General features: G+C 37.1%; 1 protein-coding gene across 8 annotated transcripts in view; it reads left to right on the plus strand.

Annotated features, from left to right (window-relative positions):
• Window positions 1-20415, plus strand: part of RRF (ribosome recycling factor, chloroplast precursor) — a 135606-nt gene that overhangs the window by 78900 nt on the left and 36291 nt on the right. For all 8 annotated transcript variants that reach the window (XM_089825884.1, XM_089825885.1, XM_089825889.1 and 5 more), the window contains 2 exons: window positions 19082-19179; window positions 19267-19378. In XM_089825884.1, the coding sequence (XP_089682010.1) occupies window positions 19082-19179; window positions 19267-19378 (210 nt within the window). The remainder of the gene's footprint in view (window positions 1-19081; window positions 19180-19266; window positions 19379-20415) is intronic.

Here is a 20415-nt window from a genome sequence, read left to right on the forward strand (position 1 = left end):
GCTGCAGATGCGGGAACATGGGAGCCAATACCCCTTAACCCTTTAAGTTGCATTTTCCTATTGGCTTTGTCTTTTTCAATTTTTTCTAATGCCATTAAGCAAGTGCGTTTTGCCTCAGGAGTTTGGTGAGTACAAATTGTAACATCGTGTCCGGGTATAGCAGCAATGTGGTATTTCAATCTATAAATACCCTAGAAGTTATTTTTTCTTTACAAAAAATACATTTTGTTTGATATTTGGTTCTTCTAGGAAACTCTTCGTTATATTTCCAACATTCATCTTTTCTACCCATTGTGAATTTGCGAAAAATGAAAGCAAAGGCTGCTGCAATAATTTTTTTAATGTAAAATATCAAAGTGTGAAGCTAATAAAAGCTACAAAAGAAAAAACCCTAGTTTGCAACTTAGTAAAAATAAAACATTCAAGATCTAAACTAAAAATTTTGAAAACTATAAAAAATTAACAAAAAATGCATAATACACTAAAAATTTAACAAAAAATGCATAATACACTAACATGCAAAAAAAAATGAGCACTTACCTCTTGCAAATGAGTTGAGGAGTGTTGAGATTGGCTCCTTAATGCTCCCAATGCAATTGATGGCCTCCCCAAATGGATTGCTGATCTCTTTTGTGCTCTTCCTTCTTGCCGGTTAGAAACCTATGGCTTTTCTTTTCTCTTCTTCTCTCTCACTTTTCCTCTCTTCTACTCATGTTAAACAAATAGAAGGCCCTTTAGGGTTATATCAAAGAGAATAGGTAAAAAAGAAAGTAAAAAAAACAAGTGATTTTTTAAAATTTTATAAGTCCATACTTTACTGGTCGCGGGCGATTTCTTGGCGATTTTATTAGGCGATTTGGGCGATTCAAGCGATTCACCCGATGAAATCGGCGATGGCGATTTTCGACTCCAAAAAATTTGCCATACATGAATTTGATCGCTGAATCGCTGATTCACGCAATTTTTGGGCGATTCTTGTTACTCTGCTTCTGCTATAGCTCTCTATTTAGCAAGAACCAAAATAAGAACATGGGTGATCAACGCAGGAGACAAAAACCTCGAAATTGTGAAAAATGCATACGAGGCACGAAGGTTTGGGAGATTCTAGAGAGAGGTGGCTTGACTACCTTCATGGAGAGACTCCATGGTGAAAATCCGCAAGCTACTCAGCTATTCCTAAGGAAGTGAAACAAGGGTACGCTGAATGTTGGTGGTAGGAATATCACCATCACTGAGAAGCTCATTTTCAAAGTGATTGGTATTCTAATCGTGGGTAGGAAATTCTATAGAAACTGTAAATTCTTGGACACCGCTATTGAGGAGTTTCCCAAAGAGTCGAGTGAGAGTGAGGCCCTCATTAAGCAAGAATGTAAAACCTATTTTCAGCCCAATTCTATCAAGGAGCTTTGGCATTTTGTTCTACGTCCTATTGTTTAGTATGTTACTTTGGATGAGAGATTTTCAAGGGTTTGTTTGCACCATTTTGCCATTCTGCACCATTTTGCCATTCTGAACCATTTTAGGCACGACGTTAAGATTTCCATTCTGTTTTATCTTTACTTGTCGATGAATGGCAATATTAATGGTTTGAGGGAGAAAATTCTTACCAACCCTCCCTTCCATGATGGCCTAATGTTGCTCATTTATGAGCACATTAAAACACATTTTGGAGGGAAATTTTTTGAGGTGAAGTGTGTGGAGGAAGATGATGTGGAATTTTTTGAGGAATCTTAGGGTTTCTTTGATACTGATTATAGTGAGGGTATGTACTCAGAGGATAAGGAGGTGGCACCAAAAAGAAAGGGTAAGGGTTTTGCCTCCAAGACCCTTGTGAAGGCTCCTGTGAAGTCCCCTAAGAAAAATAATAAAGTTTCCTCAGGTAAGAAGCATACCAAGAAGGTTGTGGGTTTTGATGAGGACTACTTTGAGGAGGATGAAGATATGGAAATTGATACTGAGGATGTTGGGTCTAGTAGGAGAAAGCAAGGGAAGGGAGTGGACAAGAAGCAAAAGAAGAGTAGCTTGGCCATGAAGCATGTTAGGACCCTTGTAACCAAAAAATAAGCCAAAGTTGTTATTTCGTTTGATGAGTATGAAGAGGGGAGTGATGATATGGATACTGACATTGAAGATGAGGGTACCAGCAAAAACATTAAGTCATTAAGGAAGAAGCAGTGAGTTGGGAAAGGAGATGCTCAGATTGCCCTTTGAATCTCATTAAAGATCAATATGCAAATCTAAATGAGAGATTTGCATTGACAAGAACAACCATAAATATATACAAAATCTTGAATAGGAAGCCCTAGAAATTTACAAAACAAACATACCTCCTCTTGAGAAATGCAAGGAAAATGATCTTTGAAAACCTTCGATGAAAATCTGTATTAAATCCAAGAGATTCCAGATTTCGTAAAAGATCTCAAGATTGCAGTTATATAGACTTTACAAATTGACCCAATCCCCTTAGTAATGAAGGCAAAACTTAGTCCTCTACAAATTTATGAGAAATGGGAATTGATGCGAGCCAAAATGCACAGAGATAGGAAGCCAAAGACTTGTTCAAACTTATGAATTGCAGAGAATGCATTAGTTTGGTAAAACGGTGTTTTAGGAAGGCAAACACAGTTTGTTTTGATGTTTACAAGCTCCAATTTAACGTTTTTGCTTTTGGATGGGTTTCTCTCTTGTTGTTACAAGTTTGAATGCCACCTTCTTACTCTAAAAGTCCATTTCTGCTCGAGACGAGCTTTAGAAATGAGACAACAACTTCCAAAACATCATTGTCTGCTAGAAAACAATTGTGTTCGGCCCTAGATGGGTTTTATATGAGGCGTCACAAGCATAAAAACGCTTGAAAATAATAATGATAGGCTTTAAACAAACGACTTCACTCAAATCATTGTTAGAAATGACATTTTTGAAGAAAATAAGGCTTTAGAAATGCTCTTACATCTCATGCAAACATATTAATGAACTTTATAATATGTAAAAGCCCACAAAATTGCCGCTTGGTCTTCATAACAGGCTTTAAACATATAAAAACATGTTGAATGCTACTTTATGTAGTGACAGGTACTTAGAATGAATCACAAGTCATTTTATAAGTTATGCACAGGACCTTCTTTTAAAAAATACACCCTTGCTTTATAATACCAATAACGATCTTATGTATGACATTTACAATTGTTTAACTTCATAAAGAAGCATATACTTTTCATATTAAAAAACAATCTAATACCTTCTAGAGTTGCTGAGTTTTTTTTATGGAGCCTTTACGTGTATTAAAACTAGATGCAATACTTTCAAAATCTCCATTTTGCCTCTTTGACAGGTTTTTCATTACATATTACATGTTTAAAAGGGAATATACATGAAGAATCTAAAACATGCAATGCATTTAAAAAATGCCACTTCTAACCTTGGACAGACTTTATGAGAGCATTTACAAGTTACTTAAAATGTGTAATAGGTCCCAAAATCGCCATCTTTCGCATATGGTTTAACATTTAATCACATGGACTCCTCATGTGCATTTTAAGTAGATTTTTAAAAGAGAGAACATGTAATCAAAGTTTAAAAACCCACTTTTACATTATAACTTCACATGTCCTTATGTGAATATATAAAAATGAAACTTTATTTCCATCGTACATGTCCCATAGTGTTATGCAATTAATCAAGAGCCTCACATAAGTATGCCACATTTTTGACATGTGAGGAAGTATCTATAGACTTTAATAACATGGTGGATCCTGAAAGTGAAAACAAAACAAAATAATTATCATTGAGCAATCAATAAATCAAAATTTTAATTATTCAATTAATACATTTAAATTTTTAATTTTACACTTTTAGAAGTAGAAATTGAGGATGATCAATCACCTTCGTAGGAAACAAGAAAATTTAGAAGAGTCCTATTCCTCCTATCTTTCCATCCGTCATAATGGTGCAATTCTTTTGGCTCCAAGCCTTTCTATGGTCCTCAAGCACAAGTTTCATTTTCTCAACCATTTCTAGTAAGAGGGGGCACACACAACTCAGCTTTAATGGGAGCTTTAAACCCTGCACCACAAATGGAAAACACATCGATCATGCCCTGCCAATAAGGAGTCCTGCCAATATATAGAAATATTTAAATTAGCAAATTTCAACATCAAGTTAAAATTATAAAATTTCATTTCCAAAGTTCAATTTAAAGGAAAACAATGAAACAAAAATGAAGTTTGAACTACTTGGCTGCAATAAATGGAATGTTGCAGAAATACTAGAACTTGCAAATTGATCTTCTTCCCTGTTCTAACTAATGCTCTCAAGTGAGCGTTGTGCACCAGGAGTGGTACGTGGTACAAAAAAATTGTCCAACCTAGATTTTGTGACTCTAGGACGAAAGTTAATGCTACTACTACTATGAGGGGCAAAGCCACTAGTAGGAATAGATATAGGTAAGGTAAGATAAGATAATGATATTAATGTCCAACAAGAGACCAACAAAGGGTCCAAGGGATTGGAAGATTACAACAGGGAAGAAAAAAACCTAGTAGAAGCACCAAACAATGTTGAAAAAAGAGCAAACAACAAAGCAAATAAAGGGAACAACAGATGACGAGAGAAGGACTAGAAATCCTTTCTCGGTAAAAAGAAATCCAGCATCGAAGGGTAAGGCCCAAGGTGACCAGGGGTTTGGGTTAGTCTCTAAGTAACATTGGAGATAAGGTGCCGCTATCTAGTGAATCGACGACGAGGTCTGATAGATTTGGTATATTCGGAGATGGGAGTAGCAAGCGGCCACTTCATGCCCCTGGAGGGGGACATGGGTGGGAAAAAGGCGGTGATGAGCTGATTCAAGGCCTAGTTTTGAGGAAACATGAACTGTAAAGTTTGGTCAGGAAGCTATGAAATCTCTCGAAGGTAAAGCATTGAACACCTTTGATCAAAATAACTGAAAAAGGCCGAAAGGGATCTATAGTTTTTGAATTAACAGTGGAACCTGCCTTTGATCTAATATTATATAGGACATTGGAAGATGAAATGGATCAGTCTCAGTCTCTGACAAAGTTCAAAGTCAAGTGGTGATCTGTTTGGCACTGAAGTTGGTGAGAATCCGACTATGAAAGGCCCTAGAGAAATACAAAGGGCGTGACTCCATCGCTTGCTCAAGTAGATGGGGCACACAATGATCCTATCACGGGTCTCAAGAAAGTGCTCAAAGTAGAAGGTCATCTGTGGGCATAGTCCCCTCAGAGGGTCAATCCAGGTCGTGGTGATGTTTTGTCTATAAATATTGAGTCTGATGTGCCCATTCAACTCTTGTTGTGAGGGGAGGAGATGGGCGGGGGCATCTAGGGAGAACTGGTAAAGCAAGAGATAATCAATGTCAATCCCGATCGAGCTCAATAATGTAGTGCCTGGGTATACCAGCAACGAGGCCTGGTCACAAAATCAGAGTTGGCAATATCAACGAAGGAATAGTTTGCGAGGTAGGAGTATCTGTGGTGACCGTCTGTAGAGTCTGCAAAGCCCCTGAGGTGGTGAAGGAACTAGATCAAATCAAAGATGACATTGAGCCTGAAAGGGTGAACCCCGAACTTGGCCAAAATAATACTGTGTGGAGTGTACTAGTGACATTTGATAATCCGACAAAGGAGAAGGGTTTGGACCTGCTCGATCGAGGCCCAATCTCGGTCGAGGCCCAATCAGAATCAAGAAGAGAAGGCCCCCAAACCACAGAGTTGTATAAAACTGTCGGTTTGACCAGTGAGTCCAAGAGAGATAACTTGGATGCAGTATCCTGAAAGTGATGCCGGAAGCACTATCTCTCCAGAAGGGCTAGGGAACCCATTCCCTTGGCAACCTTGGGTAGTGGACGGGCCTCATGCTGAATCAAGGACAAGAGAACTTGACCCTGAGGAAAGTGTACGAAGAGACAATCTCGATCGCCTGACCTTGAAAGCTGAAGTGAAGATGCGAGGTCTTTAGATAGTTGAAGAGCATAACCCAAGCCTTGCTCAGGTTCACAGTAAGTTGACGTTGGTCATAGAAAGAGGCCAACCCATGAATAAGCCTTTGGAGCCCCTCCAGAGAGGAGGTCAAAAGAACCGCATCATCAGAAAAGAGGAGAATGAAGATCATAACCTGGTGTCAATAGCAACCATCCTCAAAAAAGGAAGCCTTACTGAGGAAGGCCTCAAACTCATCAATATAGATATCGAATAAAGTGGGAGATAGAGGGCAGGCCTACTTCACCCCAATGGTGGTCATAATTGGATCGGAGAAACCCTCAAGAGTCCTAAATCTGCCAACTACTGTCTCAAAGTCTCATAATTGCTATTAGAAGAATATTAGAAATACCAATGTCTCTGAGTCTTTGGAAAAGGCCTCCCACGGAACGGAGTCAAAATCCTTACAGAAGTCTACAAAACAATAGTAGACTTTCACAGCATGGTGCTAAGCTTCCCTAATGATAGCTCACAATGTCAATATGTGATCCATAGTTTGGAAGTCAGTACAGACCCCGACTTGCCCTCTAGTGTGACATTGTCTCCTGTCAAGCTATCTGGAAAGAATAGTATTCAAAACTGTAGCATAAAGCTTGGCAAAGTATTGCCCAATCACAATGGTCCTGTAGTTGTTGGGGTCCGAAACCAGCCTGAACTTATAGATCGGATAAATCACATGTCTCGACCATGAATAAGGGAACCCAGTACAAACCACTCTATTGAAGGGCACTGAAAGAAAGGAGCACAAAATCGGAATGCTGAGCTTAAAAAGCTTTGCTTGAAATCCTTCTTCATCGGGGACTCTGTTGCATCTCATGTATCTGACGGCCTTGTAAACAATGAAGGGAGTAAAAAGATGGTAGTGGGGGGGGGGGGAGGTTGGTGAATGGGTTACTGGCCAGGGATATCATAAAGAGTGGAGGGGTTAAAAACTCAATCATGAATAAAGGGTGGAGTTGTCTGTTTGTTGGTTAAGAGCTCAATTTTTGGGAAATATGGGAATTAGCAGATCGAAAGACTCACAAAGCTGGAGGAGATGGTGACCATAACATGAAAGGGGCTAAGGTAGTCCTGGGAGTGGCGTTGAAACCCATACTGGCAGGATTAGTCTTCTGAGTACAAGTCAAATCTAAAGCGTGGTCATGGAGAGGGGTTTGAAGATCTCTAGTCCGTGCATTGAAGTCACCCAGAATGATGATGTCACCCAAGCTAAAAAACTTGGAGATGCACTCGTACAAATCAGAGGAGGGATCTCCATCCACCAAACTATGTATGGCCTATGGAGAAGTGGCCAACGTGAAATAACAGACTGCTATAAAGATGTCTTTGAGACGGAAACCACTGTGGCTAATCTGGATCCACATAAATCTAGTTGAGGTGTCAGAGTGAACCATCGCTGTAGTGTTGATGAGGTCGTCTTTGATGAAACAAGCCACACCAAGCCATGGACACCACCAGACGCCCGAACCTCCTTGCAAACATATAGTCACTGATATCTTGGCAACCCCGAGAGAGGGCAGACCGGACTCTCACGAGTCTCCGTGACAACCAAAATATCCGCTGAACCAATCGCATCCGAAAATAAACTAGGTAATGACCAAAGAGTGCCATTATTATTCTAGTAGTCGGCAAGAAGAGAATTGGAGGAACGTTCTCTTCCATGCAATTACTGGCGAGACCGTCATTTGGCTAGACGAGCTGATCTTTGTTCCCATCCGCTATGAGGGTGTAACACCCAGTTTTTTTGGGTCTTAATCAACAACTAACATACTCAAAGAAATACAGTTATTACTTCAATTTCATAGGAAGACAACTATATCAGTCATGTTCATGTGAATTAGATTTACCGTTAAAATCAGTTGGACAAAATTTCTTCACTAAGAACTTAAAACACCATCAATGAATTTACTATAGAAATTAAAATCCACATATCGTGAAATTTGAACCGATAAATCATTATAAGAATGCTTCTGCAATCACTCAGATTAGTCCACAAATACCACTATAACAAAATCATATAATGACTACCATTCAATACCGCTATATTAAAATCAAATGATGATTACTATTAAATACCACTATATAAAATTAGGGCATCTCAAACCACTGTATCAATTAGGGCATCGATTACCATTGGATCATATAAGGCTTCAGATACCATTGTATCACTTAGAGCTTCAGTTACCACTGGATCATTTAGGGCATTAGATACCACTGTACCAATTAGGGCTTCAGATACCATTGAATCAATTAGGGTTTCAAATACCACTGAATCAATTAGGGCTTTCGTAACATAAGAATATTTGTCAAATGGAAAATGCCAAGTGTACAATCGGTTTCAAAAAAATAATAATAAAAGGGATGGAAGAAGACTTGGAAAGTTATAATTCAATTATTATAATAATTTGAATGTTATTATATCTTGAATATTATTATTATAATATATACTTGCATACGTTCATGTAAATATATCAATGGGGTGACATTATTATATTAAGTTATTATAACATAATGGTGCCATTTCATTTTTATATTTATATGCACATATATAAATATTTATTATAAAAATATGATGAAAGATCAATTAAAATCCTTTGAGGTACGATTTATATTTTAACTCAATTATTTTATGTTTCTCAAATTATTTATTTAAATAGCTCATGTAAGTCCCACAGATGTATCCTGTTTCAAGTCGATAGGTCCTCAACCCATCTGCCCAGTGATGGTGATGCCCCTGTGCCTAATTCTTTTCTGACAATGCTTCCACCCCTTTGATATGTTTCTTGCAAAGAAATTCTCCGCAATTAAATCAAATTATCATAACAGGTTATAAATAATCATAAAGGCTAGCTGCCTTTTCAGTTCCATGAATTCGTGATAAATAATCAACTAGCATGTTATCTTCACATGAAATTATAATGACTAACCATCTTATCATTTCACAAGATTATAACCAATTTAACTATCAACTGACTTCATGTGAACCTCAATGGCTATATTTCAAATTTGGTAAAAAATTGGGATGTAATAAAGGGGAACCCCGAATAATAGATACGAGGTTTGGATCACTGCCCACTTTCTGGGACCGAGATGTCTTGCCTCAACAACCAAACCCCTAGAGTGTCCCAGCTTAATAATTTACACTCTAGTAAGGTCCTCATCCAAAAAACTCTTCGAAGCAAGAGGGAATAGCTTCCTCTTTGATCTAAGAGTTTGTAACTTGCTGGAATGTGAGAGGAACCGCAGAAAAATGGTACCATGCGGTCCCACCCAACACCTGCCTAAAGTGATATTTGAGATGCCTAGCTGATCTAGGAGGAAGGACTATCCAACTGTTATAGGATCAGTGGTAGAACTAGGGAGGCCTTGAACCTTGAGGTTAAGCTCACAGGCAAGTCTCCAACGCTCCTCGGTAATTTGCCTCTGGATGATCTTTTCTAAACCCGCAAGAGGAGCGGGTTTGGGATTGGTGAAACGGATGCCCAAGGTTTGACTTTCTACTCGGTTTCAAACATAAGAGAAGTGTGCTTGACCATGAGTTCATTTTGCCGTTCTTTGAAAGTGTCGAGATCCCCCAGTTGCTCTATGACCGTGCCAAAGTGGGTTATGATGTTTGTTGTTTCGGAAAGGAGAGTGGCTGAGAGATTATTGAGGGTTGATGTGTTGGAATCTACCCATACTTTCATGGCAGTGATGGTCTTTGATAGTGTTTGGACTGTATCCTTCGAACATTGGTTTTTAGCCTCCATTTTGATTAGTCTATCATAAAGCCTTTGGTAAGTTAAGGCTGGCGCATGAATAGCAGTAGAAGCGAGGACTGAAATGGAGCCAGGCATGACAAGAGACTCGGAGGTCCCCATGGAGAGGTTAGCAGCAGAAAAAAATTGGAGGATACTGGAGGGAAAACATGAGAAGTTGGAAAGTGCGGTGGTCTAGATAGAAACAGTAGGCTGGAGCAATCTGAACCAAAGCTGAGGAATGAAGAGACGGTAATTTGTAATCTGTCTATGCCTATAAACAGAGAATGCCAAGTAAAATTTTTTCAGCCAACCCACTACCTGGCGCAAACATGAGTCAATTTGGAGATTATAAATATTTTGAAATGAAAAGCATTCGATTATTTGATTCTCTTACTTTGCTTTGTCGTCTTTATGATGTTTCTGAAGTTCTGATTTTTCTGTGCATTTTGCTGAAGTATAAAGGTTTGGGATTTACAGCTAAAGTATTGTAGATTCAATTCTGAGAATTATTCCAAGATTGCTTGGAAAATTGTGTTGAGGTATACAATTTTGTCATTTCTCCTACTGTATTAACTGTTGCTAAGGAAAAGTTTAATTTTTCTTGTTGTTGGAGGTTGTTCTAGAATTTGTGAAGAGATTCACTAGAATTGTTATATCAAATTGTGTGTTGGTTAATTTGGAGGTGGTTGAGCGCCCATTTATATCTGCCATTGGGCGTTATTTTCTATTTGCACTTTGGGAGTAGCATTTCCATATTTTTAGCTGTATTTGTTTGTTGAAGAATTCTTTTGCTACTGACAGTCTTCATTTCAGAGAGTTTCAAGGCATGTTTTACTTGTAAGTTCATAGATGTTAACTTCTAATTTTTTCGGGTATTGTTGATTTAGATAATAAGGGATATTTTATCAACTAGGTTGTTGGTATTTTCTGAAAATACTCAGTATCTAAGTTGATATTAAAATATGGAATTTTCAGCTATATATTCCCTATGCAATATCCAAATATTTGAGTTGAAATTATTTTTGTAATATCTTCTATTTTGCTGCTATATTGTTGTATCGGAAATTGCAAAACTTCAAAAAAAAAAAAAAAAAACGATTCTTCAGCATAGATTGTTTGAGAGCCAACAAGGCTCATTACGTGGTATCAGAGAAGTTTCTTGTCATCCCATGGACTAGGAATTTTATTTTTATTTCATATCTGTTGTTGCATTTGGAGTGACCAGCACTCTAGCATTTTTTAGCCATGGACAAACATAGGAGTGTTGGTAGTTTTGGAAATCAGTGGAGCAATGCGGAAGTTAGCAGGAAAATGAAGGCTTTGCAAGGGAGTATGGAGAAATTTAAGCTTCATCAATAGAGGTTGGCAGAGAGCTTATCGAAACCAAAGACGATTGATAGTGCAACGAGGTATATGGTTTTCGCTTTTAGGAGATCGACACCAAGGATGTAGGGAAAAAGGTTTGAGTTCTCTTTGATTGGCATTCGGGAGGTAGATGTACCTATGTTCAGTACGACACCCACTAGTCCTATCCGTAGTTTTGATGATTGACTTTCTACACAGAGAAATGTGGATGTGTTGGTGCCATTGGTGGATAGCAACACTGAGCTTCAGTGGGTTGATGATTCCAATGTTGTTGGTGTGGATAGTGTAGGTGCTAATTGTGAAGTAATTACAGCTGATTGTTTTGACTCTCTCAAGGGGGGATAGTTATTGGGAGATTTATATGTTAGTTGTTATAGTGTTGCTCCAGTGCGAGAGGCAACTGCTTCCTCAGGTTGGATTGATGCATGTGTGGAGTCACCCAGCTATGATGTTGATGATTTGGGTGTTATAGTGGAGTCAATAGATGTTGGTTTATGCTCCAGTGTTATTGATTCACATCTTGGCATAGAGTTATGTGTGTAGAATCAGGTGACAAGAGTTTGACTCTATCAAGTGATGGGGATACAGATAGTATGGACACCTTTGATGATCCGTTTGAGGATGTAATGAGTTGCACCGAGTATGATATTCCCTTGTCAGATATTAGGTGATGACTCTGATGAGGTTTTGGACAGGTCCCACAATCAGGATTTATATAGACTTTTTGTTGGGGAGGAAGCAGAGTCATGCGAGGTGTGATACATTGAGGGCTCCTCCTTCAGAGAAGGTGTCGGTTGAGGTACCGAGTAGTTGTACCTTGATTGCAAATGTGTGCAAGGATGATAGCACACATGCAGTGGGCGATCTTGTGGTGAGCAATTTTGATTATGTTTCCTATCACAGTGTAGTTAATGAGGCGGATAGCTTACATAGGAGGCAAGGGTTATAGAGGCATCATGTGGCCAGCCAACTGAAGGTGAATGATGGAGACATATGTTCATCTTTTGAGCATTATGATGCGATTCATCAGATATTAGGCACATATGGTTGGGGTGCTCCTATGTTAGATGAGCACAGTGATAGTACTCTTTCTCTAGCAGAGATTCATGGGCTTCGAGAGGCTGTTAGGATCTTGAAGCATAACTATTTGTGGTTAGTTGTTGACAGGGACTACCTTCTAGAGTGGGGTATGAGACATTGTTAGAGAAAGAGGAGGTGGTTGAGCTTACCCAAGAGCTTGAGGTGACAATGGACTCTCTTCAGTGTACTCAATTGGCTTTTTAGGAGTCACAGTCATAGTTGGATGAGGTTACCGTCGAGTTGGAGCGAGTATAGTTGACACCAACACCAAATCATATTTTGTTGCATATTGTGGTTGGTGGTGAGTTTGCTCCATAGTCATGGATGAGGGGTGTGATGATGTGGCAGTCACATCTACCCAGGATATGGGTGTAGTAGCTACGGAGGAGGTGAGAGCATTAGTTGAGGATTGCAGTGTGATTCTTGTTGTGCCATGTTTTCAAAGGGATCAATTGTGGTTAGCTGAGGAGCAGTTTATGCTACCACATATAATTTCTACTTCACAGCTTCTTTCATGGACTATCTTTTGGAGTTCATATGTGCGGGAGTCTAACAAACGGATTTTTCATAAAAAAATAAAGACGAACTAGAAAGAGTTTTCCTCAACTATTTATTGAACAAATATATTGAATTCCTTTTCATGAGACATTAACTGCTTTTAACTACCAACGATTACCTGAAATAACAAAGCTCAACTGAAATAACTATAACAATGATCAATTGAAATAACAGTAACAATGATCAATTGTAATAACTATAATAACGATTAACTGAAATAATCATGATAACGTTCATCTGAAATAACTATAACAATGATCAACTGTAGTAATTGAAATAATGATTTACTATCTTTCCATACATATAAGTAAATGAATAACATGAAAAAGTAAGAAGAACATACAAGAAGTATCTAATGAGTCTTTAGTTGGTTGTGCAAGCCTCAGCTTTCGGTAAGAGGATAAGCATTGACTTAGGCTTAACCTCCCAACCTCGGACCATATTTATCCCCACACAATCTGTTGAATAGAAAGACCCTCCCTACTCTAGGATCAAGCTTGGGATACTTTTAGTTCAGCGACCTGAGCATTTTGGTGTTTAAAATGTCCACACAGTTATGGATGGACATGTTTGAATAACTGGCTTTACTGACATCAAGTGATCATAGATGAAAAACATGCCTTATAATGACCTTGGCCAAGGTTTGCTGATGGGTTCAATAATCCAATCACCACCGCTCAACTTGACAACTGGGGAAACAATAATTTGAAGAAGCATGAGCTATTAAATGATTTTAATTTAGATTTGTTATGTCATGTTTGACCTTTATTTCCATGTTACTACAGATTTCATCTCACCTCTTCACCTTTTCCACGACTGTACATCCGGTGAGTCCTAGGTGCTAGAATCTCAAAGCAATTGGCTCTGTCTATTGATCCTCAACTAATATATGAATATTATATGTTTCCAGCTTATCACAATTTGTGATCTGAGAAGTGTAATCTTTAAGACTTGCAGAATAAACATCATTTGATTCTAACTTCAGTGGCATAAATAAAATATGATGGCATGTCATGAATACTTGGCTTTTATTTATCATAAACAGCTCTATCTTAGAGATGGTCTATCTGATGATATTCAAGCAAATGATTTGCATCATGATACAAGACTATATCTTACTGCTATAGTAAATTGGAATGCAACGATATCTAATAATAAAATATATTGCAAAGCTTGGAATATGAACACCACATAACTTGGTTAAATCTGGAAATAGAATGGTGTCTTGCTGGACGATATAAATCAGCCCCACCCTTCACAGAAGAAACACAAATTCCAGTGTGATTAACAATCACGTCTTCAGTAAATCATCAATGGCAATTCGTGGAAGGAATATACAATGAATAACAATGGTAAATTTCAAGGATATCATACTAAATCTGCAGAGACATCCAAAATATAGGAAGAAGATGGTTGCTAAAAAGAGGAAGCCGGGTGGTATGGAAAGGAAGTCAAGTGCAAAAGAAGTCGGGTGCTGAAAAGGAAGTTGGGTGATGAGTTAATGTCTTCTGTCTCTCTTGACTTCATAATATAAGAAGGTTCTAAGTCTCTTTGGCTTCCAAGAAGCCGTAACTCCTAAAGAAGAGACTTGGCTCTTGGTCACCAAATAAATATGCCTAATGTTCATTCGTTTTTTAGCAAGAAAAAGGAATAAATATGGAAAAAGATTTGAAGGTTATAAATTGAGGATAATTATAATTTATATCCATTTATTTGCACGTAAATATACTTATGAGGTGACATCATATTATTTATAAAAATAATATTATGGTGTCACTTTATTCCTATATCTATGTGCACGTACATAGATATACATTATAATGATGTGTTGGAAAATCAATCAAAAACTATTTGAGGTATGTATTATTTTTAATTAAAATAATTAATGTTTTAAATGTTTATTTAATTGCTCATGCGGGTCCATCAATTGTATCCTGATGTTCAAGTCGCTAGGTCCTTACCAAGGCAATTAAAGGTCATACTTGTCAACTTGATAATTGGACTAAGCTAGTATCCCATTCCGTTGATCCCGTTTAGCAATGCTTCCCTCCTTTATCTTCTCCTGCAATCACCCGTGCAATATTTCTATGATAATAACAAGTTCCATAATAATTTCATAATAACATTTAATATAGATAAAGAATTTAATTATTAACCATAATTCCAAATTCAAGCAATTGCTAAACATCACATGACAAATAATGGATAATGACCATCTTCATTAAACAGTTAACATAATGAATATAACGGATATATTTAACTACCTTCTTCACATGATTATGAATGAAAATTTGTGCAGTCTAACCGCTATAAATAAATTTATAATTAGGTCAAAATTTGGGATGTAATAGGGAGGATTCATACAAAGTATTTGAGGGTACTCTCATTCAGGGCTCTTGGGCTATACGACAATTAGTGGGGAAGTTTGTAGAAACCTTGGCTATAGTGCTTCCCAACAAAGATTTTGAGGTTGGGTTTTCTGAGAGGATTGCCTAGGATCCTGCCCGACCACTAGTTTAGAGTTAGAGATTGGAGTTGTCTCCTGATTCCCAGTTTGGTATTGACGAGCAATTAACAAAGACAGGGGCATTTTACCGCCATTACACAGTGTTGAGTGCTCATCATTTCACTTTTGACCGATAGGATGAGCATTTGGTTTCATGCAAGTGTGGGTTGGGTCTAGTTTCATACCATCCATTACGGGATAGGCTAGCACCATCTTTTGCAGATGGGATCAATAGCTACAAGTTAGATCACTTGTAGTACACACACATAATAGTTTAACAGAGGTTGGAGTTCGTGGTAGTGTTTTAGGTACCTATGGTTGTTACCATTTCCACAATGCAGTTGGGTGTGATTGTCAGTTTGATGGGGACTTAGGTGTGAACAAAGTTGGTATTTCACTTGGGTTGAGTTCCGATGAGTTGTTGCCTTCATCAATGCTTAGAGTTAGTTTTTAGATGATTCTGATGTTGATGTCCATTATTTGGGTGTTGATGCTATAGGAGTTGCTTGTGCACTACAAGGATAGTATGTTGTTCTATCCTTGTGATCCGGTTGGACTATGATGTTCATTTTGCTTCAAGATTACTTGGGGACAAGAAATCTTAGGGAGGGAGGGCTGTATTGTCCTCATTTTTAGCAAGTTCTTGCAGTTGGCTTGGTTAGTTCACCATTGCGCCCCTCGTGAGATGACAGTGGGATTTGAGGGTCATAGTTGTGGGGTTATAGGCTTTCCAACAGCCTATAGTGTGTTTTGGCTCCATTTGAGGGACTTACTATTATAGTAAGTCAATTATTGGTTTAGATGAGCTCAGTTGAGTTAGAGGAGTTGAGTGATGCTCTTAGTTTTTATTTCAGGCTTCTGGTTTGGGCTACAAGAATCTTGGAGGGAGCGTCTATTTATAGTAGGTCACCTCGTCAGGTTCATTCATCATCTTTCTTCATTAGGATCACTTTAGTGTTGTCAGATTTCAATTTCGATGCTTCTACAATCATTTTCGCAAGACGGGTGAATTATTATCATTCATCTAAATATGTTGAGGTTGCTAATTTTGTGGTGTTATATGTTGGCCACCTCAGTATCCTAGCTCTTTGGAACTGGGATGAAAAGTTTTAAATCGCGAACATAAGGAATAGTGGCCTTGTGTGTCAGAATAGTATGTTATGGTGAAAAAGGTCATTTTTTGGGAGCCAAAACTAATTAATAATTATATTACAATGTCACTTTATTATATTTTAGTGTTGTGGAGTTTATTTGGGAAAGTTGTGCTATTTGGAGATTATAAATACGAGGCCATTTGAAGAGAAAAACATTGGACTATTTGACTATCTTACTTTTCTTTGTCGTCTTTGTGGCATTTTTAAAGTTTTGATTTTTCTGAGCACTTGCTGAAGTATAAGGGTTTGGGATTTATAGCTGAAGTATTCTAGATTCAATTCTGAGAGTTATTCTGAGATTGCTTGGCAAATTGTGCCGAGATATACAATTTTGTTATTTCTTTTACTGTATTAACTATTGCTAAGGAGAAGTTTAATTTTTCTTGCTGCTGGAGGTTGTTCTGGAATTTGTGAAGGGATTCATTGGAATTGTTATATCAAATTGTGTGCTGGTTAATTTGGAGTTGAATGAGCACCCATTTTTATCTGCTATTGGGCGTTATTTTCTATCTGCACTTTGGGAGCAATGTTTTCCATATCTGCAACTGTATTTGTTTGTTGAAGAATTCTTTTGCTGCTGATAGTTTTTGTTTCAAAGGGTTTCAAAGCATGTTTTACTTGTAAGTTCATGGATTGTAACTTCTAATTTTTCTGGGTAATGTTGATTTAGATAATAGGGGATATTTTATCAACTGGGTTGTTGGTATTCTATGAAAATATTCATTATCTCAGTCGATATTAAAATCTGGAATTTTCAGTTGTATATTCCTTATGTAATATCGAAATATTTGAGTTGAAACTATTATTGCAATATCTTCTATTTTGCTGCTATATTGTTGTATCAGAAATTGCAAAACTTCAAAAACAAAAAATGAAATCAATTCTTCAGCATATATAGTTTAAGAGCCAGCAGGGCTTATTACAGATTCATACTTCAAAATTGCAAAGAATTCAATAGTTAGGAAAAATGGTGCCCTACGAAGGAAAACACAGTTTGTTTTGATGTTTACAAGCTGCTTTTTTATGTTTTTGCCTTTGGATGGGCTTCTCTCTTGGTGTTTTCTTGTTTGAATGCATTCTTCTACTCTAAACGTCACATTTCTGCCCTAGACAGGCTTTAGAAATGAGACTGCAACTTTTAAGACCACATTCTCCGCTAAAGAAAAAATCAGTCATGTTTAGCCCTAGATGGGTTTTATACAAGGCATCACAAGCATAAAGATGCTTGAAAAGAGTAATTACAGGCTTTAGACGTGCACTTACATCTCATGCAAATGTATTATATGAACTTATAATATGTAAAATCCCGCGAAATCGCTGCCTGGGCTTCATAATGGGCTTTAAAAATACAAAAACACGTTTTGATGCTACTTAAGGCAGCGACGAGTATTGCTTCACAATACCAATAATGAGCTTTTGCTTGACATTTACAAGTGTTAGAGAAGCCTTGATGTGCTGTTTAGAAGAGTTCGCAGGTTATTACATTGTTTAAAATATATGTTTCATATTAAAAACAACATTAATACCTACCAAAGCTGCCAACAGGTTTTTCTAGAGTCTTTACATGCATTTAAATTTAAAACTAGATGCAATACCTTCAAAAGTCTCCTTTATGCCTGTTTGATTGATTTCTCATTACATATTACATGTTTAAAAGGGAATATACATGAGGAATTTAAATGCGATGTATCTCAAAAAATGCCACTTCTAACCTTGGATGGACTTTATGAGATCATTTACAAGTCACCTAAAGATGTGTAATTGGTACCAAAATTGTGGTTTAACATTTAAACACATATGGGCTTCTAATGTGTATTTTTAAGTACATATTTAAAAGAGAAAACATGTAATCAGAGTTTAAAAACATTATAAACTTTTTAAAACTTCATATATCCTTACGTGAATATATAAAAATGGAACTTTACTTCCGTTTTACATTTAAGTACACCTATAGTGTTATGCAATGGTCAACAAAAAGTCCACTTTGGTGAGATTTTAATTAAAGAATGATGATATGCAGTCAGGCCTGAAAAGCTCACCTGTTGATTGCTTAATTCTGTACTATCTTTTGATAGACAACTCTGATTGAAGCTTAAGATAGCTCAAAATGAGTGGAATTTAAAATGCAACATTTCTAGGGTGAAAACAAAACTAAAAACAAAGCACACGACCAAGAAAAAACAAGAAAAGACTTGAAGGTTCCCAAAAATCAAGTGCTTGCAGTCAGGGAAGAAAAACACATTTTGACAAGAAATATGGTGATAAGCTTGATGGAAACCCTAAAAAATGATGAGATCTAGGACAATCCAAGGGATAAAGAATTGCCTTTATAACACATCATTCAGGACACCAAAACTTAGAGGGAACAACTATGAATTCACGTGAAAATTGCATAGGGTTGTCCAATTCTGTGATGTCAAAATTGAGGACTACATTTACCATCTTATCATTCACATCACAGGGTAAAGTTTAACTTCTTCTAAAATTAGTAATACTTTGCTTAATTTCTTCTAAAAGTAGTAATTTTTATAGGTTAAACTAGAGATGTTAATACTTTTTGCATTCACAGATCACAATTCATAGTTTTCATTGCTGACATTGGTGATGACACTTTATAAAGCTCAATGGTCATGCGGTTTACTAGATCATACACTTGAGTTCTAATACTTCTAATCTTGATAGGTTGAGTACTATGGGAGCCCTGTCAACCTCAAGAGTCTTGCACAAGTTAGTGTGACAGATGGAAATTCTCTTCTCATTCAGCCATTTGATAAGTCCAGGTAAGAAAAGCAACACTTATTTCTCATTCTTGCATTTGATTGTGCTGACATTTCCATATTAAGGTTAACAGTGTTTTTATTTTGCAGTGTAAAGCCTATTGAAAAAGCCATCGGCAAGTCTAATCTTGGTTTAACTCCAAGCAGTGACGGAAATATAATTAGGTTAACTATTCCACAGCTGACAGCTGATAGAAGAAAGGTAACATTTATTCAGTTAAAACTCTCAGGCTTTTTTTTTTGATTTTGCACCTTCAAAGTTATTTGATGTTATTTTCCCACCTTTCAATTGTTGAACATAGTCGGATAGAGATCTTAAATTTACAAACTATGCATTTATATCTCCTTATTATTCTTCAAAAGCAGTCTTGTGCTACTTATTACTTATTTCAAATGATGTGGATATCAGTTTGATAACATGTAATAGATAAATTTTTCCCAAAATTATTTTTTAACAAGAAGATACTGGGATGTAAACTTATTAAGACATGCATTAGCCCTTCAGAATGTTTTAGAAGTTTTAATGGCCCCAATTTCAGGGTTTTTAATGTAGGATTAATGAAGTTGGGAGGTATAGCCTCTTACCTTTAAGCCTTGAGTTTAAAGTATTGCTTGTGGCATATTTTTTTTGGTGGACATCTTTTTCATCTCTTTGATCACATCTAATGCTCCTACCTGCAATCGTTCTTCATTAGTTGGGGTTGACACTCTGTAGTGCAGATATGCAATAATATTTGGACAGATTTATAAATCTGTAATCAATTTTGTTTTGCCATTTCTGTTATATACATGGTACATTTGTAGCTGCACCATGCAATAGATCCCATCCATGATAACTCACTGAAGTGCCCTTTCCAGTTTACTATGAGTTGATGTTTATCTCATCCCTTCATTGTGGTCAAGGATTGTAATTTTTTATAAATGTTAGAAAGCATCTACAGGATGTTCTGGACATGGAAGATAACCAAAATCCTTGAATTCAATTTCATGAGAAATACCTTTCTTCCTCAATGAGTGTTGGTACAGACTGTCCCATCATTACTGACACCAAGCAAGAAGATACACAGCCCATGTCTACAACAACTACTGACTCCCCTTACACACGTTAGTAATCAGAATATGATGAGTTCGTCATTAGTGTAGATATCACTGAATGACATCCTTGTGAATGCTTCTCTTAATGTTAGTTTCTGTAAGCCATCAAATGACATCCTTGCAGATACTGTTGCTGTAAGTCAT

This window comes from Cupressus sempervirens, chromosome 4 (assembly GCF_028749045.1).
Source record: "Cupressus sempervirens isolate cs-2001-9-10 chromosome 4, ASM2874904v1, whole genome shotgun sequence".
In the NCBI taxonomy this organism is placed as follows: domain Eukaryota; kingdom Viridiplantae; phylum Streptophyta; class Pinopsida; order Cupressales; family Cupressaceae; genus Cupressus; species Cupressus sempervirens.